General features: G+C 34.2%; 2 protein-coding genes across 2 annotated transcripts in view; one reads left to right on the top strand and one right to left on the bottom strand.

The window, feature by feature from the left end:
• The window catches only part of LOC111511468 (lysosomal aspartic protease), a 50,732-nt gene extending 28,329 nt beyond the window's left edge, over positions 1 to 22,403 (bottom strand). The window contains exons 1-3 of the mRNA XM_074186169.1: positions 22,241 to 22,403; positions 19,828 to 19,987; positions 216 to 342 (exon numbers count right to left, since the gene is read on the bottom strand). Of these exons, the coding sequence (XP_074042270.1) occupies positions 216 to 342; positions 19,828 to 19,987; positions 22,241 to 22,335 (382 nt within the window). The 5' untranslated portion in view covers positions 22,336 to 22,403. The remainder of the gene's footprint in view (positions 1 to 215; positions 343 to 19,827; positions 19,988 to 22,240) is intronic.
• On the top strand, positions 9,068 to 11,073 carry LOC141487272 (uncharacterized). Its single transcript, XM_074186166.1, has one exon. The coding sequence runs from the start codon at positions 9,308 to 9,310 to the stop codon at positions 10,832 to 10,834; it is 1,527 nt and encodes a 508-aa protein (XP_074042267.1). The 5' UTR covers positions 9,068 to 9,307; the 3' UTR covers positions 10,835 to 11,073.
• Positions 22,404 to 24,009: the final 1,606 nt, after the last annotated feature.

The raw sequence follows: 24,009 nt of genomic DNA, 5'->3' as shown, positions 1-24,009 counted from the left end.
AAAACAGAAACGCTACTATTTTCAGACTAATTTCCTATCATTAGGTTCTTTATCTGAAATTCGAATTCTCAAGAATTCGCAAAGAAAACATAATAGAAAGCAGAGTTCAAGTTTCGAGAAGTAATTTCTCAATTTTATTTCCTGATCAAAATGTACCAAAAAAATGTTAGTGCTGAAGAATAGTTTTATTAGAAGAGAATCAGGAGAATACTCACCACAACCAGGAGTTGGTACTTTTGTGCATTGTTTAGACATAACCCAGGATACGGACCACGCAGTGTCGAAAGCCACATTGAACGTTTGTCCTGGTGAACCCCCTACAATCACTCCATAAAACTCATTCTGAAATATAAATCATTAATATCAGCACTACGATTATTGAGGATTGTGCTGTCGAAGTAAAATTCAATGACTCATGATACCACGTTGGTTTGAAAGAATTGTGTACAACGTTTATCCAAATTCTAATATAATAAAGTATTTGTTATCCAACACCAGACAGCGCTGTTTTGGCCCGCCAAGATCTCATCAGTGGTACTAGATTGAACCAATATATGGGATTGAGTCTTCTGTTGATCTGATATAGGTATTCAATCAAAAAATACTAATTATATTCAATTGACTCAACCAAATAGTTCAAATTCACCAAGTTGTTAACCATTGTCTGGTCACTCACACGACATTTAGGATTTTCCCAAAGACTTGCAGTTATTGAAATATCAACAAATATGCAGGGCTTGATCAACCCTTAGACTAATTAGACTGAATCCTAGGGCGCGAGGATCACGGGAGGCGCGCTGAAATCGTATCTTCGTATGCACTATAAATGTAGCATCATTGTATCTACTCTACATATTTCAGCAAGACCGAGACAAAACACTAAGACTAAATGAGCTGTGAACTGAAAAAGCTTGGTCTCGATTTCAACAATAAATTTTGAAATTTTTAAAAGCGTGCGTAAAACAAACACTGACTGGTCACTCGAATCGGTCGGTGGTCGAACAAGTGAGCTGGCAACAGCGCAGCTCGCCGCACGCGATGAAACACATTAACGTCGTGCGGGAACTCCCCGGCAGCTATTAGTATACACTGTTGCCACAGCTACCCCGTACGGGGTAGTTCTACCCCTCTTGAACTTAAATTCACCCTCTCGCTCCCTTCAAATAAATCTACCCCGCTCAGATATAAAGCAAAAGAATGTAAAATGAAAATTGAAAAAATTAACAAATATTTGAGGTTTGATTTTGAATCTACCGCGTTACACGAGCCGAGTACCCGTGGCAAAGTTGGGGTAAACTGAGTGTCTGGCGTCGCTGGCGGTGGTTCCTTGGGTTGTGTCTTACTGTAAGACTCTTACACCGATAGTTCCGATATTCTGTGACTGAGTACTGAGTTACACTACAATGCTCTTCCAATGATGCCGTGATCATGCTCTGTGCGTGTGAAATGTTATTTGATGTTTGTGAAATGACATTCGACATTTTTAGTTAAAGTTGAGAACGTAAATATGGAAATGTTTATATTATGTGCAATCTCAGTCTGTGATATAAATGTAGGTATATGTATAGCTGAAGTAACCAATATTGTGCACTCTTAAAGTTGTCGGCACTCTCGAAGGCCAAAATAACCAACACATAGAAATGAACCGGCAGCAAACTAGTCCACGTGGACTGTAGAGACTTGGCGGTTCGTACTGGATAATTTTTACTAACCGAGTCTTGGGATTGACTGAAGAGTCATAAAATTAAATTTGAAGTCATGTTACGCTGATGAATAGAAATCTGGGAATGCGGCCTTTGGTTATCGTCGTCGTGTTCGGTTCAGGAACTGATCGCGATTTGAGTGTGGAAATTCGATGTTGGTGCAGTTATAATTACTTAAAATTTTTGTTATCTGTTCAAAATGTGGCGTCCTTGGACTAGTACTAATAGTAATAACGAGTGTGATAACAACGCAGACTTTTTCCAGTGTAGTGATTCCAATAGCGATGGTAAACAATGCGAAAAAGAGATACCAGTGAATAAGATTTGGATGCATTTGAATATTAAAACATAGAGAGTATGTTTCAATGTATATAAGAATATACATCTCAAGTTTGGTTTCGAAAGAAAGAAACTTTTACAAGTAACATTAGATTTGACCGAAATTCCTTTCTCAACTGTACGTAAAATATTTTTTTTCACGTATAGTCAGTGGGCATACTTGAAGACAGGCTATAAATGAATCATCTAAAAGAACAATTCGTTCAGGCCAGTCTCAACTCCCTACACAGTAGGTTATTGGACTGACACCTATCAGAAAACAACTCCTCCCCTGGCTAATACCACGAACAGCGTTGGATTATATCCGACAGGTGTCAGTGCAGGATTCTTCACTGAAGTTATTTCTGCATATGCTGTTGGCGATACAACTGCCGCAATAGATTTTCAATTATTGGAACACACTTGCAGACCGGTTTCGGGCTGTTTGGCCACTCGTCAGTGCAAGGTAGTGTATACCATCAATATAAAGTCGATAATTTCCGATAATTGAAAATCGAATTCCGTCAGAGTATCATTCCTCGAACTAAGCTGCAGACTACAACAAACAACAGGTTTGTCGTCGCCCCATCTGCCTGTGAACGAAGTAACCAACTGCATATCCGAAATTTGCCCAATTCCTCGTATAAGGAAAGGAATCTTTCACGTATAGTCAGTGGGCATACTTGAAGACAGGCTATAAATCAAATCATCCAAAAAAACAGTTCGTTCAGGCCAGTCTCAACACCCTACACACTAGGTTAATGGACTGACTCCTATCAGAAAACAACTACTCCCCTGGCTAATACCACGAAGGGCGTTGGATTATATCCGACAGGCGACAAACCTGTTGTTTGTTGTAGTCTTCAGCTTAGTTCGAGAAATGATACTCTGACGGGATTCGATTTTCAATTATCGGAAATCATCGACTTTATGTTGATGATATACACTAACTTGCACTGACGAGTGGCCAAACAGCCCGAAACCGGTCTGCAAGTGTGTTCCAATAATTGAAAATCTATTGCGGCAGTTGTATCGCCAACAGCATATGCAGGAATAACTTCAGTGAAGAATCCTGTACTGACACCTGTCGGATATAATCCAACGCCCTTCGTGGTATTAGCCAGGGGAGTAGTTGTTTTCTGATAAGTGTCAGTCCATTAACCCACTGTGTAGGGTGTTGAGACTGGCCTGAACGAATTGTTCTTTTAGATGATTTTTACGTAAAATAGTCAAAAACAAACCTAATGAACGCAAGACGCGATGTGATACAGGATTACCAAAATAAAATCATGGAAAAAAACAATATACGACTGTTACAAAAGCAATGAGATTCCTACAACACAAATTATAAGGAAGAAATAGAATACTTCCGGCCACAACGTATAAACAAACGTCAAACAGTTATGAAAAGCAGAAGAATAGTAGAATTGCGTAAGAAATACTCAGAACAAATAACTAAATATAGACAAGAACAACGGCCAATTTTCTTTTTGGACGAAACTTGGTATAACATTCACGACACAGTTACGAAAGGGTGGATTGATGGTTCGAGAATGTGTACACCTAACAAGCCTGCAAACAAAGGATCGCGACTAATCATTGTTCATTGCGGAGGAAGAAAAGGATGACTCCGAATTCTTTGAAGTGATATGGAAAAAAACTTGAGGACTGCAATGTTGACTATCATGGAGGAATGGTTTGGAAACACATTGATCCCAAATTTGATAACGATGACATGTGACTTATGTTTTTGATTACGATCGTCAAATTGATCACAGAACAAAGAACAACAATCATAGGTATACGTCAATGCATCACTGGGATTGGTGTCATCAAGTGAATGTGGATCCACCCCGGTTCTACCCCGCTTCCTTTCAGAAATCTACCTCGATGAAAAGATAGCTTGTGGCAACACTGAATTAGTATACTTTGCCGTTGCCCAGAGTTGACAACCGTAGCGGAATTTACTTGACGGTAGTGGCGTAGCGGATTTGAACATTAGCGGAATTTTCTACAAATAATCAATATTGAAAAAAATATGGAAGAAGAGGCAGTAGACAGCTCTCGAAGCTGACAATTGAATGCGCAGTCAATACGTTATAGTCTTAGTAGCTGAGGCCATTACATGATAAAAGAAAATAATATTTTTGGATATTTTCATTACTATCATAAATCATATAACCTCCAATATCTTGGAACTAAAGTCTCGACTGTCTCGAATATTATGAATTATATGGAACAAATTACAGTGCAAATGGAAGATAGCTCATCTGATTGTAGCTCGAGCGAAAGAGCTACCGCAGTTGAAATTGACGGGAACGGGACATGTTCAATAAAATACAAACAGCCTCTAAAACAAACTTTTTATCATCATTGGTTGTCTGATTCCAATTGGAAAGGATGGATTAGACCTGTCGCGAATGATCGTTCGAAAGCTTAGTGTGACTATACATACGTACGTGAACAAATTAATATTTATTTTTACTTTTCAAAATCATTATTTCAAGCTAAGAAATATTTGGTCGAGACGACAGCTTTCAAAAATTACCTGCTGTAATTTTAGAAAATTAGGTACCATCTACTGAGTAGCGCGGTTGAAAATTAACATGATCCTGATTATTGATATTAGTTACAGTTCAGTTTTGTAGAATCTGAACGGTACACAAATTACAAACTGTAAGTTCTATGGTATTTAATTTTGGGGAGGGCTCATGCGCGAACTGATTTCGTCAGATATAAAAGCGTAGCTGAATATGAAGCAGTGTAGCGGAATTTTGGTTCATGTGTAGCGACTTTATAGTCCATCCAGTTGGCAACACTGCCGTTGCCTCGCTTCATTCATTTTTCTTATCTCTTTCATTGATCGTCGTTCATCCGTCATAAAAAGGGCTGGCGTATATTCGTTTTTGGTGATTGATGTTTATTGTCCTTTTCCTTGATGTGTCCGTGTTTTTCAAGACTATGAGTGGTAATGAAACTAGTTCGATAGTAAAAAAGTCAAGTGGAGCAGAACACAGAAAAAAAGCAAAAGTCAAGAATCCTACACGGACTTTTTGTGAGACCATTTGCCCATTTTTTTTCTCAATATTGTTGGCTGTGGTGCCCACTGAGACGCCACTGAACCTAATAATTTCAATCCAGTTCGTACTCTCTGGGCCACCCTCGGCCTCTTTTTTTTTAATACGGATCTGCATACTTTATGACACTTTTCTAAATAACTTTCAACGCTATATCGTTATATCATACAATGTCATTCAAAGTTGATTTTAGTTGATTTTGACCCTTATCCAAATTTCTTTGGGTCGGATCTGTATTACATTTACCTTTAGTTTAGCTAACAACATGCACATTTCGATAAGAAAATCAACTCACTCATCTTAAACTGAATGTATTTTATCTGAATCAAAGGAATAAACAAGTAACATAATACATATTGCAAAAGAAGAGAACAATTTAATTCATAATAAATAAACGAAACTATCATTTATTTGAAAAAAAAAATCATTCAAAGGTAAATGAAAATTATTGAAGTAAGTGTTCGAAATGTCCACCATTTTGTGAAATGCACGAGGTTCTGGAACCCAAACTTCTTATACATTTGCTATTTCGTCTCCTTGAATACCTTGCAATGCTCGATTATCTGTGACTATTCTTGAGTTGTGTAGACCATATCTGTCTTGTTAGAACGATGGACCATTACGCCGATACCGTATAGGAAGATCATCCAACATTTCTTTTATAATTTCTACATATTTTGCTCAGGTATTGATGTTACTTCATGAATTGAGTGAGCATGTTCGATTGAACATGCCAGAATTTGTGAATGTCGTTTCGTCTCCCCAAATGATATTGTGTGCAAAATTGTCGTTTTTCCGCACCTTCCGTTGAAACCAATTACAGAATTGCAACCTTCTTTCAGGATCATTACGATACTTATAGTTTTTGCACGGCTTGGTATTTATAGTCACGGTATCCATATCTCTTGACTATTTTATTAACGACATTTTTTGATAAATTGCATTCATTGGCCATAGTTGTCGATCTTATTCCTGAATTCATTCGAATTTGGGCCAGAACATTGACAGGCTCGTTTCGTCTTACATACGGAACTCTTGGTTTAATGAATGAATTATGTGCAAGTAACGTTGTAGATAAATGTCGAAACATTTTAATATTTGGTGTTGTTCTTTCAGGATATAAATCATTAAACCTTTGTTTTGTGCTTTAAGCGAATTCCTATATAGTTTTATGTACACTTCGTACATATCTTTTTTTTTATTTGGTATCTTACTATATCGAATAAGTTTCAAATTGAAATAACACAGAATAGTATTCAATGACATATGAAGTTCTTGTGACACAATAATGATGGAAGTGACAAATAATATGACATTTCTTGTTATCAACAGCCTTCTAGGTACTCTGAAATTATACATTCAATAAACCTAGAGTTGTATGTATGTAAGAAAAACAAGTCTATCAACGAAGTCTATCAAGTAGATCTAATGGCCGATTCGTAGAGCAAAAATTCACTTTGACTTTTTGTTTTACTTTTACTTTAATAATAAGAATTATTGTCTACACACACCTCAACAATGGTGAGGTCGTAGCTGCAGTATTCTGCGATATCTCCAAAGCTTTTGATTGTGTAAATCATGAACTTCTTTTGAAAAAGTTGAACTACTATGGCTTTAGAGGAGTGTGTAATGACTGGTTCAGTTCTTACTTAAGTTATAGCAAACAGTTAGTGAGATCAAAGGAAAAACTATCACACACTAAGGATATCTTATGGGACGTACCTCAAGGATCAGTACTAGGCCCGATTCTTTTCCTTATTTATGTAAATGACCTGGTTACTCTCCCAATTCAAGGAATTTTTACCATCTTTGCGGATGACACCACGCTCCTTTGGCATGGAAAAAATACTTCTAATATGAAAGAAACTATCTCTAGTGATTTAGAAGTTGTGAAAAAATGGTGTGACGCAAACTACTTGTGCTTTAATATTAAAAAACAAACCTACTTACCTACCTTCAGCTGTAATATTAACAATTTATACTTGAATGGACAAATTCTTGAGAATAAAAAGCAATCCAAATTCCTGGGAATCTTCATGGATAACAAATTAAAATTTGATCAACATATTTCAGCTTTGAATAAAAATTGGCATCAGGATGTTATGCACTTCGAATAGTTTCAAATGAACTGAGTTCACCCACGACAAAAATGGTATATCATTCCCTGATTGAGTCCCACCTGAAATATGGTGTTGCCTTCTGGGAATTTTGCAGTCAACAACTTTTTCATTCAGTGTTTGTTTTGCAAAAACGAACGGTTAGATACTTATGCAAGGTGGGAGTGCGTGTGTCATGCAGACCATTATTTTTGAGAGAAAAAATTCTCACTGTTACTTGTATATTCATACTCGAAACTGTTTGCCTGATTTATAAAAAACATAATATGGTTGGAACTCCGGAACCTACAATTTACATAACCCGGCAAGTAACTGAAAATAAAATACATCTTCCTGTTCCAAAAACAAGCCAGACAAAGTATATTCGTTGATTTATGAAAGTAAAAAGCTGTATAATCACATACCTTACGGAATTAGGAAGGAAAAAAGCTATAAAAAGTTCAGAAATCATGTTAAAGACGCCCTTGCAACTAAAGCGTACTACCATCTTGATGAATATTATAATGGAACATTGCTGTGATTTAATATAGGTATTTTTTTGTTGTTTATATTGACACCTATACTTTAAAGTATATTTTATACTGGGATAGATCTTATTTAAATGCCATGGCGTGTGAACTTATGTTCAAATTGTATATATTTGTTATTTACATCTTTTGAAAGGGACTATACAAACTATTTACATAACATATTATTATTATTGTTATTATTATTATTTTCACCGTAGTGTGCGCTGGTCAGACCCTATCCCCCGAAGCCCCGATACATTCGAGAGGGCGCGCCAGCATTATCAACCAATGACCACTCCACACACCGTGGGGTAAGTGATCATTGGGTCCGTGAATCATGTGCCCTGAGCAAGCGCAGTGAGCCAAGAATGACCGCCTTCTGCATCTGTGCGGCTAAGATTTCTGCCTTAGTGTGGCAAGCCGGTATGATTTTCAGATTCGAGAGTAGAGAGGACATCATTCCACCAAGGACTCCAATAAATCAGAACAACCATCTTGACAGAGTGATCTGGATAGAGTCTGCGGAATTCGAAGAGAAAATCTCGATATTTTATCCGTTTTTCCTTCTCTTTTCTGACGATATTCGTCTCGCCAGGAGCTGAAAACTCCACGACAAATAAGGACTACATCAGGCTTATTAGCTTGTATGAGCCTGAGGGTGGAAAACGAATAGTTCCAATAAATTCGGCACTTTTCAATTTCCCACAACGGATTCAATATCACCCGGAGCGTATTATTATCATTATTATTGTAACCTAATCAATTTAGGTCGTTCATACACCATTGTCCTTATGAAAAAAAGTGGTGCATGCGCAGTAGACATAAATTTAGGGTATTTTGAATTAACGCATTCTCTGTCAAAATATTGACATGGGACAAATTTTTGAGAAAGAAAGAAATAGCGAACGTTCAGAGTCCAAACAGAAAGTAGAGAAATTGTTCATCTATACGTCGGTGTTACTTATACTTCATATATAATAGAATACCAATATCAAAAAAGAACACTAAGAACGGGGCTAAGTTAAAAATAATACTGATCGCACTGTTCATATAAGTTTGCGCATTCTTTAACTATGAGGAATTCTGAAAGGAAAAGTACTCACCCACAGAAAATCTTGAAAAACTATTTCCTACATCTGAAATTTACCCCATTTCATTCTCCGTATGAGCACATTTTTTTTTAACCTGTTTAATAACTTTTGTACCGCTTATGCCCTGGTATAAGGTCTGAATACATTTTTACGACACGATTTTCTCATTTTCCACTCATTGGATACTTTTTTATAAGTACTCGATATAAACAATTAGAGCGACTGAATTTTTTGGATACACGGAACACGACAACTTAGTCACATCCATTTACAAGCTTGAGGTTAGAAAAATATCAACAAAGTTCAAAAGATACATAATAAAGACTGACATTCTGATGAAATAGTTTCAAAGTTTATCGTCAAAATATTTGAAATATAAGTGTGTCTTTCATACGACGATGTTTAGAACCTAGGCATGAAACAAAACTGATTTCAAAGTGAAAAATAACCTGAAAAAAACCGTTTGGAATCTACTTTTTACTGAGGTCAATCATGGAGACCGATATAGACCTTTACAACTTCTCCGATGAACTTGTGGAAAAAAACTGTCTGTGCTGCGCCATATGCAAAGATATTTTGAGACCTCCTGTAATGCTCATCGAAAATGTCGGAAATATATGTACTCCGTGTTTCGACGAAAAGCATGAGGATATGAATTGGCGATACCTGAACAATTACGCCCTGGAAAATATTCTGAAAATGGTGAAATTTCCATGCAAGTTCAAGTCAAAAGGCTGCAATGACAGATTCTCCTATGAAGAGCTGACCTTCCACCAAACCAATTGCGAGTATCGTACCAAACTGTGCTCAATGTTCAAGTTCACTGCTTGCGAATGGGAGGGCAATACAACAGATTTCATAGATCACTTCAAAGAGTACCATGGAGACCACGTCATCATCTTCGAGAAAAATTTGTTCTATCTAGAAACATCCCTCTCAGAGGTTAGTTTGGTCAAGCTGCTAGTGATGAAGCCACACACTTTCATTCTTCGAATGCAGATAAATCTCTCCAGGAAGAAACTGTTTTACATAATTTGTAGCGTTAAAGATGACTACAGTTCTTTTTGTGAGTACTCTGTGAAACACAAGGGGGCCAGTGAGAACTATATTAAGACCAAGTCGAAGATACTTTCGTCTTATCATATTCACAACGAGTTTGATGAGAATATAGCCGTTGAAGTTGACTTAGAAGCCTTGAGACAGGTATCTCAAATCTCTGATACCATCACAAACATTTTTAAGATAAAAATGGAAGAAAGTCAGGCTGAGGTGATTGACGAGAAAATGCTGCACTTCTTTGAGTGCCCTGTTTGCAAGAACTTCATGAAACCGCCCATATACCAGTGCCAATCAGGGCACAGCGTGTGTAACCTATGTCGACCAAGGCTGGAGAAGTGCCCCACTTGTCGAGCCATTTTCGGAAATACAAGAAACTACTCCCTAGAGGGGCTCACCACTGGCATACGGTATCCCTGCATCTTCCATGACTCTGGGTGCATGGAGATTTCTTCCGTTAGTGACATCTTGAAGCATGAGAGCGAATGTCCCTTCAAGCCGTACAACTGCCCTTTTAAAGATTGCTCGTCGACTGGGAACCACGAAGTCATATTAGACCACTTGCTCAGCTTTCATTTCAATTCAGTGATATATGGGGATATGGCGGGCTACACAGAATCCTTTCGGCTAGATCAAAATAGCTATAGCAACAAAATTTTCGAAAGAAAGTGTGTGATTGCTTTCAACCATATCTTCCGGTTGACTTGCAAAAGGTTTGCCGAGCACTGCCTGATGGCAGCAGAGATATGTGGGTGCAAAAGTGGAGAGAAAACATTCGTTTATGAAGTTGCCATTATCGATATGAGTAGGCCAGAGAAGAAACTAATAAGGACTGATTACTGTTTGAATGAAATGCCCGATGACGAGCTATTCAAAAGGTGTATCATGTTTCCCAACACGGTATTGACTTCGTATTCGAATCATGGCATGGTTACTTTCCATTTTATGATCAAACAGAAATGAAATTCTCTTTTTTAGTGCTGGCATTAAGTTTGTATTTTGAAGGAGAGAGATAGATTTAATTTACTATATAAAATTTAAATAAATCACATTATTGTTTGGTGATATTTGTTGGTTAAATTTTGGCCTTGCAGATGATTTTGTTCTTCTTACGATTTTAGGAAATAGTTCATAAGTTTTATTTTATTGATGCTTTTTAAATTACTTGAAATATTTCTATAAATAAATTTTGAAAATCTGAATTTGGTTGCTTTCATTGAAAATATCCATAATAGCACCTTGGAAAATCATTGAATCAAATAAAATTTTCAAATTACTCATTTTTTTTACAAATATAAAGAAAAATACTTTTATTTCACTACTTCAAGTAACGCCATTACATTTGTAGCAGGTCAATAAAATGAAAGGATAAATAATGCTTCCTATAAAAGTGATGATAATTGAACAGTTTAAATATAAGAATAAGTATGGCAACAAAAGAGATGATTGAAATGGAAAAAACGGTACAAAATATGAGTGTATAATAGATGAGCTGAAAAGTTCGTAGGTTCGTATACAGATGGCGATACTAGCATTAAATCCATATGATTTTTAACTAATTCTAACCTTCAAAAGGCACGTGAATGAATTTCACAGCTTGTTTAGTGGGTAAGCAAATGTTACCTCATAAATATAACCAGGAAAAAAAATTTTCAATTCAAGATTGCTCAGTTACATAAATATTTCTGATCAATATCGTTCTACGGATTTCTGTGAAATCTACCAGGAATATTTGTAAAAAGAAAATTATGGATAGATAAATGAAAATTCGCCAACAATGGTTAATTCAACAGAAACATGCATTACACCTAAGTGAAATATCGAGAAAATTTGCATAGTCCAAAAAATAATAATAAGAGGAATCAACAACTTAAATTATAACCAAACTTGCAGAACAGTATTCAAATCCACGAATCTACGCGATTTATATCTATGAATGCCTAATGTTAATTTATAAAAATTCACACCTCTTCACTGAGAATATACCTGCTCGCTCATAAGTATGTACTAGACCAAATTAATATTTGTATCCCCTTCATAGACTAACAGTAACTAAAAAAGCGCCCACTATATGTCAAACAAGCTTTTCATCCATCTAACTTACAGATTAAAATGAACTGAGAAAATTGGAGTTTTCAAAAGAGAACTAAAAAAACTTCTCATAGAGCCTTATGATTTGAACGCATATCTCATGGGAACATTCATTTAAAAATATTTATATCGAAAAAATCTGAACCTCCTTGTTTGACGCCATTTCATTCTATTTTACCGACCTTTTGTAATCTACTCTGAAATGAAGCTGTTTATTATTATTAATAATAATACGAATAAACATTTATAGGTATAGATAAACCAATTTCCAGGAAAGATTTGGAATAAATGTTTGGTCGAGAATTTGGAAACAAACACACTATTATAGCCTGTCCAGAAATGAGAGAAACTAGTAATGAATATTACTGGAGTTTTTTCCCAACACCAAATCGTTATTTTTAATACCTCGACACGTGTTTCGATCACCAAGTGATCATCTTCAAGAGGAAGATAAAACTGGAAACTTCGCGAAACTAAAGCTATTTATGCTATACAGATATATCATACAGGTAAACCATACAGGTATACCACCCTAAATTAATTTTACAATTAGCCTTATCTATTATTTTACAATATATCCTTATGTAATGTTCAAATGTTATAGCTATATATAAAACAATTTTCAGCTATATAAAAATTAATTTCACAATATTGCCTATCATCTTCTTAATCCGAAGGAGTTTAGGTTAAGAATGAACGAAATCTCTACTTTCAGATAGGACAAAAACCAAGATAAATACATCGCAGTTCCATACCACCAATATACGAAAAACTTTGGAAATATTTTCAAGGAACTAGGTACCTATGAAGGTGGTTTCTGAAACAAGTCATACACTACAGAGCCTTTTGGGAAGTCCAAAGAACAAAGTCGAGAATTCGGAAAAGTCTGGAATTTACGAAATTGAATGTAAGGACTGCGATGCAAAATATTATGGACAGATCTATTAAAGTGAGATATAAGGAACAGACAAAAAGATCTATTAAAGTGAGATATAAGGAACACATAGCACACTTAAAATATGGAAGACCTGAAAAATCAGCAGTCGCCCATCATATTTTGCAACAAAACCATTCCATAGACTTCAGTTCATTAAAATTAGTTAGACAAGTTAACAACAACAGGCAACTAGATGCCTATGAGAGTGTTGAAATAAGTAAACATAATAATATTATAAATAACGATGACGGACCAATACCAAATAGCATACTATATGGCTTATTAAAATAATATTGTTGGGTTTACTGATTACTACATAAGGTAAAGGTAAATATATTTAGATAGGCAATATTGTGAAATTACTTTCTATATAGCTGAAAATTGTTTTATATATAGCTATAACATTTAAACATTACATAAGGACATATATGAAAATATGTCCAGTAGTAACCAAGACATTCTCCAACAAATAAGTATTTAGTTGAAGGGGATTGAAAAAAACATTGTTTTTTTAAGGCGGTATAAATAGATATTGTCAACAGACACATTGCACCCATCAATAGAATCGATTTGGCTTCTTCCATAGGTAGAGAATTTTACATTATTTTCTGTTGAGAGTTTAAAGACCATGGTAGAGACCACATTATCAAATGAACCCATACTTCCTATATCTAGCTTAAAAATATCAAAATTTTTCGGTACTTGTTCATTTTCACTATTATCATCACGAATACAAAAAATTGAATTATCGGTTAGTGCATCACTAGAAACATCATCAGTTATGTATTGGTGCCCCCGACGTTGACACTGAGAGGCTAAGTGCCCTTTAATACCACATTTGTGCATATGCACTTACTTGATTGGTTAGGGTGGCTTACCCCTTGACGATAGTTCTTGTTCTGTTCTTCGGGTCGAACTGTTGCTCCCCAACTGGAATTCTCCTTGGTATAGGTTTTGTGAACTGAGTTCGACGGATTTTTCGGATTATATCGATGTCTATTAAAGTTGACTTCCCCTTCTTGTTTTATTTCCTTCGCATTTGAATTTATAGCAAAGCTCTCCCTGATGGTACATTCGTTCAAAGCTGATTCTTTCGAGAGAGCCAACTTAAGTGAAGTTTGTATTGTAACATCCGCTTTTGAGGCATCTTCCTCAAACAATCTATCCATAATTTTTTCTTCATTGATGCCGTTGACAAAAATATCACGCATAACTCTTTGCAATTCGGATCCGAAACCACATTTGAGGCCATATTTATCACCCTGGCTTCCCACTCCGCGACACTTTCGTTTTAAACTCGTCGGGCTGAATAGAATTTCATACGTTGTGCAAAAAACGATTTCACTGGCGAGAAATGATTCTCAAGCAAAATTAACAAATCATCGTAGTTTTTAGAATTTGGTAAATCGGGAACACATAAGTTTCTCAGTAAAACATAACACTGTTCTGATAAAGAATTCAGAAGTATTGCCTTTTTTTGTCCTTCATCGTTCACTTTATTTACAATAAAAAATTGACTCAATCTTTCACTAAATACTGTGAAGTCTGAATTGTTAGGATCAAAAGTGTTTATTGTTCCTTATAAACCCGAACCTGATGCCATATTAGACTAACTTCGACACTTTCACTAGATTTTACGTGGATTGCGAAATGTCCTCGTCGCCAATTGTTATGTTATCGTGCAAATAAAAATGATATTTCCTATATAGTACCACTTTATTTTGTCTCCAACAACGGTAAGTACTCGATTGCGTTTTTAGGGCAAGTCTACATGAAAAAACATTCGTGTACAAAAAGATCTTAATATACAGGACTGGAAACTAACAACTATGTTTTATTATTAATATATGACAAATACATTAGTCAGTCAGTCCATAGAGGTAGTCTGTATTCAGAAAGCAAATCGTGCGTTTAAATAAAGAATTCGAACAGTGAAGATAAATTAAGCGTTAGTTGCTAAGTGTGGAATATAAATTAGTTGTGATAGTGAAATATTGTTGAAAATAAATTTGTTCAAGACAGTTAATCCTTTAATTCGTTATACTACGATCAATTTGATATTATCAGTGTCAATATAGATAATAATATGAATTGAAGGGGTTATATTTTTAGGAGTGATTAATTTTTCGGAAAGAAAGTTTTTGGCTTTCTACTACTTCATCTTGATACAAAAAAATGTAGGAATCTTCCAAAGAAAGGAAGGAAGTAATAAATTTGAAAATAAGTAACTCTATACATGGATGTGTAGATCATGCAAAGAAGCAACTTTCAGGCACAAACTGAAAGAAAGCCAGTGAGGATGACAGTGTTCCATGTAAGTGCAATTTGCTACCATTCATTTAAATTAGAACTCCTGTGAATGATATCTGATTTTATTCCATAACGAATGGTTGGAATACAAACTGAGTAGAGAAAAGTATTATCTGTATAATTCAGTGTTCATATAAAAGTATTTGTTTCGAAAGAATTTTTTTCTTTCGTGTAATTCAATGTTTATATGAAAGTAGCTGTTTCAGGAGGGCTTTCTTTCAGTTTGTGCCTGAAAGTTGCTTCTTTGCATGATCTACACATCCATGTATAGAGTTATTTATTTTCAGATTAATTACTTCCTTCCTTTCTTTGGAAGATTCCCACATTTTTTTGTATCAAGATGGAGTAGTAGAAAGCCAAAAACATTCTTTCCCGATAATATCAAATTGATTCCCATCAACAAACGAATTATAACTACAAATTATAATGTTTTCATTTAAATAAGTTAGATAAAGAAAATGGATAGTCTCCAAAACGTCACCAGATGATACGTATTTATTTTCATATGGAAAATTTTATAAATTCAAGTTACTGACAAATTACATTTTTTTAAAAAGCTAATTTATCAAATGCAGTAATTTTTTGCCCTTTCTAAATTTGTATTTATTTTTAAATTTAATATAGGCAACAATCCTAAATATAAAAATATTTCAAATATAAATTGTCCTTCTCAAAATAAAATATTTAGACAAAATTAGTTTTCACGATATTTCAACTATCTTTGCATCATACAGAATATATTATTGGAGAATTTATAATAATATCGCCAGTCCGACGCCTAGTAATACTATATTTGACGCAATATGATTAACACTGTCGGCCGTCTCTTTTGATGTTATTTGCCGCTAGCCCATATTTTAATGGCTCCTTAGCGGCGTCCTTAAGAGGCATAGCGGGTAGAAATATCTCAGTGACTTTATGGATGAATTGCAGTGCCACTTATTCGAGACGAGTAGGTATACTGCTTTCTTCGATGTACCGGCATGTTTGCATTCTTGAAATTCTTTCACTCTCAGACATTTCTGGATAGTAGGTCCTTTCTTTTACAATAGCATTCGAATAGTGAAATGAATTTACATTTACTTAGATGAAATGCTACTTAACATTCGTCGTGAAATACAATATTTTCAACATTATACCCCTTCCCATAATACAGCAATAGTAAGGGAACATGTAGATTAACAAAATGTATTGGAAACAATGGACCAATTTTCAAGCCAGCTCGATCCCTGGACCTCACTCATTCAGATTTTTTGTCAGGGGATAAATGAAAGATACACTTTTCTCGATAGTGTACCTACAGATATCGACCATCTCAAACAAAAAATAAGAAATGCATGTATAGTCTATTTCAAAAGAGTGTAGAGTAATAAAATCTCATTAAGTATTCAAAAGCGCTACAGGGTGATCCGTCAATAAATTCTGTCACTTCCCTAGTCCGCATTGCAAAATTATGTCGTTTCATAAAGAGCAGGTAGGTATCACCCTGTTTTAAGGGATTTGTCCATTGTTATCGACGGATAAATACTGAGCCAGAGGCGCGCTAGTGGGATAATTGCCAAAAGAATATGCATTCATAAAAATTATATTAAAGGAAATAAAAATTTAATACAGCAGAACAGTGTTATTAAAAAAATATAAAATGTAACAATAAAATATATACGAACCGAAATCGGGAAATACTCACAAACACACACGAACGAACTTTACGTATTGAAACACTTGTGGGGACTTTAAATCAATTTATTCACAAAAACGACAAGAACTTTACTGGATACGTTATTACAATTTGACACTTGAACAATACTAAAACTGTGAACTTCCCTTAACGTTTAACAACACTCTATTTATACCCTAATTGAATGTTCTAGAGATTACTAGGTACAATTTTCGAGAACCTTCCGAGAAAATAATTATTCAGACTACCCTTAATTCTAAACCCTAACCTAAGCAAAAGTGTCACTGTCACTGATACACTGGTCTCTGTCCAGATTGCTTATCCCGCTACAGTATATTTACAATTCAATTAAATTATTCTACATCAGTATAGTCTTCATCCGAAGAACTGTCATCATCCCCTGGTGTTATAATTATAGGGTCAACCACCTGATCGACCAAGTTGTCCAGTTCCCACATTTTATCTTCCTCTTTTAAAACATGCTGGATTGCTTTTTGCCAGTTTTCTGATGTGATTTCCATAATGGCTTGATCAAACAATACCTTGACATCTTTCATTTTAAATGTGGTATTGTGCCTTGCAACATATCCTTTAACTTGTGCCCATATAAGTTCTATAGGATTTAATTCGCAATGATATGGCGGTAGGCGCAGCACAGTTACTTTATACTTTTCTGCTACATCTTCTACGGCATATTTCATGAAGCGAGATTTATGTTGTTTTACTATGGCTAGTAGTTCCTTCTTTACTGAATTCGTCTCAAACTGAATACCTTTATTTGACAGCCAGTTAATAATTTCTTGCTTTCTCCAAGCTGAAGTTGGTACCTTCTCTAAGCGCCTTGAATGGTAGCTTGCATTATCCATAACCACGACCGAATCAGCTGAAAGAAATTTTAACATTTCCCCGAAGTAGTCTTCGAAGACATCCGAATTCATGTCCTCATGATAATCTCCCGTCCGGCACGACTCAAAGCTTAACAAACCTTCTTTTAAAAATCCGTCTTCGCTTCCAATGTGAGCAATTATAAGCCTCTTCCCTTTTCCCGAAGGCACTTTAATACCCGTCGAAAGGCCTTCTATGAAAGCTTGGCGAGAACTTGTTATATTTTTATCTTGCCACATTTTTTTGACTATATAACCTTCGTTTATCCACGTCTCATCAAGATAAAAAATTTTCTTTTGCTCTCTGCGGTACTGCTTTATAGTTGTCAAATATTTTCGTCTCCAGCAAACAATTTCATCACTTTCCAGTAATAGTGCCTTTCGATTGTGCTTTTCCCAGGCAAAATTCATACTTTTTAAAGTTTTCCATAAAAGTTTTCTGGATATCAAAGGAATATCGTTATCTTGGCTTATCTCGATAAATATTTTTTCAAGAGTGGGTATTTCCTTTTTAAAATAAAACGAATGAACTTTTCTTCGAATGTCACATTTGGTGTCTTCATCTAAGATTTTTATTGGTCTTCCTGATTTTCTCTTGCATGGACTTACCTGGCCTGATATCTTTCTTTCTCGCAATAATTTAAAAATCGTGGACTGTCCAATTCCAGTCATTCGGGCACATCGCTCAACACTTTCTTGCACAGACAAACTAGGGTGATCGTGTTTTATGCAATCATATACATTTAAAATTATAACTTTTTCGCAAACAGATAGCGGAGAATTTTTTACACTTCTTTTCTTTGGAGTAAATGTCCCCATTTTATAACTTTTTCACTATTTCTATATCACAATATCACTGTACGTTTAATTGGTGTAGTAACAATTACTATTATAACTCGAATGTTTAAGACACCATTACAATATATTTAAACCCTTTTTCTTAATTACCTGGGTTTAATAGGTATTGCATGATTGGTGGGCAGGGTCAAAAAGGGATTATTATAATGACATGGCACCTCGGAACTAAGTGTTAACCCTTTTTTGAGAAATCATGCTCAAGTATATGAACCCAAATTGCATATTAAATAAGTTTACAAGAACCACTAAAATTAATCTTAATCTTTTTTTAAGAAATTTTACTTACCTAAATACATGTAGGTACTTAGTTTTAGACCAAATTACTTCCCAAAAATGGCCTTTTATTATTATCTTTGTCTGTAATTTTTAATTTACTTTAATTATTAAGTTTAATAATCCTAAGATTTGCCTACGCCCATGGACGACAACGAAATTCAGGCAAATTTTATGACACTTCATGATTTATTACTCTACACTCTTTTGAAATAGACTATAATAGCATTACATCCATTATGCTAGAAACCTGCCACAGAAATTGTATATATGGATAAACAACTTATGTGCATTCAACAAGGAAGTCGTCGATTCCATGTAGTTTGTCATATAGAATTAATTTTTTTGTATTGGTAATATATTTGTAATAAAAGGGAAGCTCTATATTAGAAAAAAAAATGTTGATGGCCGTGTTGACACGAAACATTTCATACATACATACATACATATATACATGCATTTCAAGTACAATAAAATTCTATTCTAAAGAATCCAAAAACAGCATTTTTAGATTTTTCTGTATATCGAAAAAGGCTAAAGTCCCTCTAAAGAAATAATCATAGTAAAAAGAGCTTTTTCTGATATGAATAATTTTGTTAAAATGTTTTGTATTAGTGTATAAATTTCAAAATGCTTGTTAAAATTGATAATACAATGCATCTCGAAAAATATTTGACATGTGAATCCCACATTTCCTGCTTCCATTTATGGGATTCCCCTTTCAGTGATTTCAGTTTATGGTAATTTCCTCAAATTCGTAAATATTTTTCAAATCTATAAATCTTCATTCCTGATTAGATTAAATAGGTACCTATATTAGGAAGGATTCTAAAACATAGCCCTGCATCTCACTTCCAGTCAAACAAGAAGCACCATTTTCAATAATTAATTCATCATTTTTACATTACAATATATAGGTACTTACATCCAGGTACCTGTAGAGTGCGATGGAGTCATTCGTTCTATTCATTCTATAGTTATAACGATCACCAAGCCATTTATCGTAATTTGTTCCGTATTCCTTGAGGGTCGGAGCGTGCATCAAATACTGATGTCTAGCTGAGGGTTTTCTGTATAAGTCCACCCTAAAAAATATATCTCCTAAAATCGGTTTCTTTCTCTTTTTCAACAATTGAAAAATCTTATAAATCTAAAGAACCTACAGATATAATCTCCACGTGAAACTTATACATCTGCTTTATAAATTATATTGCTTCGAGCAATAGATTCATTTGAAGAGTCTATTCTTATGAAATTCCAGTCAACAAAAAGGAATAGATAATTATTGAACACATGAAAGATAATGATCACCGAGATTTATCAAATAAAATACTCTCAAATTACTACTGAGTTATCATGCCACAAGTATATCTTTATTTTTGAAAATAAATTTTAATAGCCCAAAGCCATCCTTCATATAATATTTGTGTATCTTCAAACATCAGGTATTTTTGAGCAGAAGTTGAAATATTTGCCTCTACCTGTACGATGAGAAACTCCATATTTCACAATGATGTTTTATATTTGAAAAAATAGGAATTTCATATACAGACCAAAACTTCCTACCAAACCAATAATGAAAATGTTTTCCATTTGTATCTCCAACTAACCTAACAGTCAAATTAACTAGAAATACCAACCAGTAGTTATTGAGAACTTGGTAGGTAGTATTGGAACCTCTAATTTCAAATTAATCTATTAAAAATATTTTTCCCGCAGCAGAAATAAACCACCGTCTCCGATGCTCGTTTCACTAACAAAGTTAGCATCATGTCTAGTTTTAGGCATCACCCTGATGATGCTAATTTGGTGAGCGAAACGCGTGTTGAGAGATAGTGCTTTAGTTCTGGTGTGGGAGAAGTATTTTCAATAGAGAAACAAACAGTTGTGAGCCATAATCAACAATAAGGTAATTATACACAACCAAATTAGAAATCAAATATGCTCAAAACATAATTGTTATGAATCATCCTATTTGTCACAGAAACTATTTTGCGAAAGAATATGACCAAACACTACACAGTCCCAGTCATTATTAGTTGCCTAGCTATCGAGAGATCGTAACCGTTTTTGATAGTTTTCTGCTACTTCTTATTTCTCAACTCAAAATTTACCCTACTACAGAATGGAGGGCACTATCCGTCTGTTTTAAGAAGTCATGAAACAAGAAACAAATACCTATTCTTTAAAAATAATATTTCCCAGTTAAGTATTTTCTAAAAATTATAGTTGTAACATTTATGTGCAAAATGTAATGGAATGTTGGCGAGTATTTTGATGTTATTTTTCATACATGAGTACCTAGAGACTGAAGTATAAACAAAATACTACAAGAGAATATAAACCAAACAACTACCGAATGTTCCAACAAAAATAAACTGAAAAATCTAATTCTTACTCAGTTAAGTTTTACAATTCAACAAGGTAAACAAAATACCTAAATGCATGCATACCAAAACTTTTGCACACGGATTGTCGCTTGATGTTTTACTAATCTTCTATAAGTGTGTACTACACGGTAACTACTGACCGGGCTACTACCCAAATTTTCTAAAAGTAATATTTTCTACATTTAGAAGGAAATGAAATGCATTTTGACTTCAACAAATTATTATTGTTTATACTTCCGTAACTTTCAAATCTTTTCGTAGAGATATAGTACCGAAAAATTGGATATTTTGAAGGGAAGGTTGTGAAATATTTTTTTTCCAATTGTGTCTTAGCATGTTTCTGGTGAAAAATTACTTTGTAGAAATTATCAAAAGAAGAAGGTATACCTACGTACTATATCAATTTCATAATTTAACTCTGTTTTTAAGTATATTTCAGCCTTAGTCTATCCATCTACTAGATATGGACATCAGAGGATTAGGATATAGGTATACTTTACTATGGTTAGTAATGAGTGAAGGTGATCTCTGCACTCCAATATTTATATTATCTACTTTATAAATTTCATATTTTCATATTCCTCTTTTTATGGAATACTTCTTGAGCAAAATACAATTGTTTTAATATCGCATTTACCATCATAGCTAAACTCTGGCAAATCCTAATTTAATCAACGTTTTCAGCTTGATTAGTTGAATATATCATTGAATCACTCATTGGTATTCTTCAAACAAAAGCATATATATCTCCCTTTCTCTCTGTTCATGCAGGAATGTATACTCTATTTTTTAATGTCGAAAACTGTAATCAAAATGTATCTGAAATTCAATATTGTATCACCAACGAATTGAAATCGTTCCGGTATGAACCATATAAGATGGTGCCTACTTGCTTGAATTCTTTCACACACTATACACAGTACAGGCATGTCCAATAAAATAACTCACCGCATAGTTCCATTTTTTTCTTCATAGCAATTTATTTTGAAAGCAAATATTGATAACACTATCAAAACATAACAAAAGCAAACTTTTAGCTGCATTTTACAATATTCTGTTCTAGTAAGAGTATTAACTACAGACTTCTAAAGAGGTATAAATGGGAATCGATTGAGGCCGTCCCTATTTATAGTCCTCCAAGAATCGTAAACGAGTGATTCACCGAAGTCGTAGATAATTCGAGAGGTATATCGGTATTACTTTATTCGTTAATTTTGATCAACATATTGTGACTATCAAACCACTCATGATGTAATAAATCCCTAAATAATCTTTAGAATTGTTGTAGGTATCCACTTTGATATTTAATTGATAGATCCTTTCAATGTGACAATGAGATGGCGCGGTGGGAAAAGGCACTTGTCTGGGAATCCCAGAGAGGAAGATAAAAATAGCTCAAGAGACCTTGATTTAACCCATCAGTTCATATCTTACTCTGGTTGTTAATCAGGTTTTTTATTTGATTTATCTGGTTTGAGGCAGAAACATAGTTTTGTTCAGTTAACCACAGTTGAGATTATAAAATTGTCGGTCGAAATCATCTGACGTATATTTCATGAATATTAAAAGTAATTTGAAACATGACCTTTCATAAAGCTAAAAGATTTAGATTCCAGAAAATATCGTAAGAGAAGTAAGTACCTACCTAGAAAGAATTGCAATATGTAATTTAGAATTAATTTACGTGCAAATATTTTTTAATAACTGTCGAAGTTTTTTATCCAGATCACTGTTTATTTCTAATCATAATTTTATATATTTTTGTGTACTTACCATAACCTATACTACAACCTTGCGGGTTGCGGGCTGTAATATACTTTCAATTGACGAACAGTGGCGTATATAAAATGTTGTTTCAAGACGATAGGATCAAAAACTTGGGAAAATCGAAAACCGTGAGAGATACAAACTCAGTTGAATCAGGAAAAAGTTGTCTTTTTGGGAAAGAAAGTTTTTGGCTTTCTACTACTCCATCTGATACAAAAAAAAGGAATGAGAGAATCTTCCAAAGAAAGGAAGGAAGTAATCAGTTTGAAAATAAGTAACATCCTTTTTTTTTGTATCAGATGGAGTAGTAGAAAGCCAAAAACTTTTCAAAAAATTAATCATTTCTAAAAATATAACCCCTTCAATTCGAAAAAGTTGTCCTTTTTGGAAGTCAGTTAAAAGACATTTTAAATTTTATGAAATATCTAGAAACAAAAACACTTTTTCATCATAAGGTAGTATTTTTGGTGACAAATTCACTGTGTGTTAATATATTACCATACTCGTTTAATAATATATAGTACTAAATTTTAAAACGTCATTTAAATAAGCTCTAAAGTGGGCAACTTCTTCCTAACTCAACCGATCATGTATCTCTTACGGTTTACGATTTTTCCATTCTGGCTCTCTTCATCTTCAACACATTGTATACCGTATGCATAATATAATTTGTGAGGTTGCGGTCAATAGCTAGACTGTTACAAAAAAATATGTCACCTTTTCGATATATTTCACATTTTCGTCAGGACAATTACAATAATAAGATTATATATTATGTAAAGATACATAAATATGGAGAACTCATGTACGTGAGAATAAAATATAAAATAACTCAAAAACGGATAGAAAAAACATAAAATAATGGAATTTAATCAAAATTTGACTGACAATGTCAAGTGGGAAAATTCTGAATACTACTGAATCTTTTATTCTCATTGTCATATTTCAGT

This window comes from Leptinotarsa decemlineata, unplaced genomic scaffold (assembly GCF_025532065.1).
Source record: "Leptinotarsa decemlineata unplaced genomic scaffold, Ldec_3_MD MMD2_tig00078422_RagTag_RagTag, whole genome shotgun sequence".
Taxonomy (NCBI): Eukaryota; Metazoa; Arthropoda; class Insecta; order Coleoptera; family Chrysomelidae; genus Leptinotarsa; species Leptinotarsa decemlineata.
Note: the sequence above shows the minus strand (reverse complement) of the source record. Positions and strands in the feature narration are given on the sequence as shown.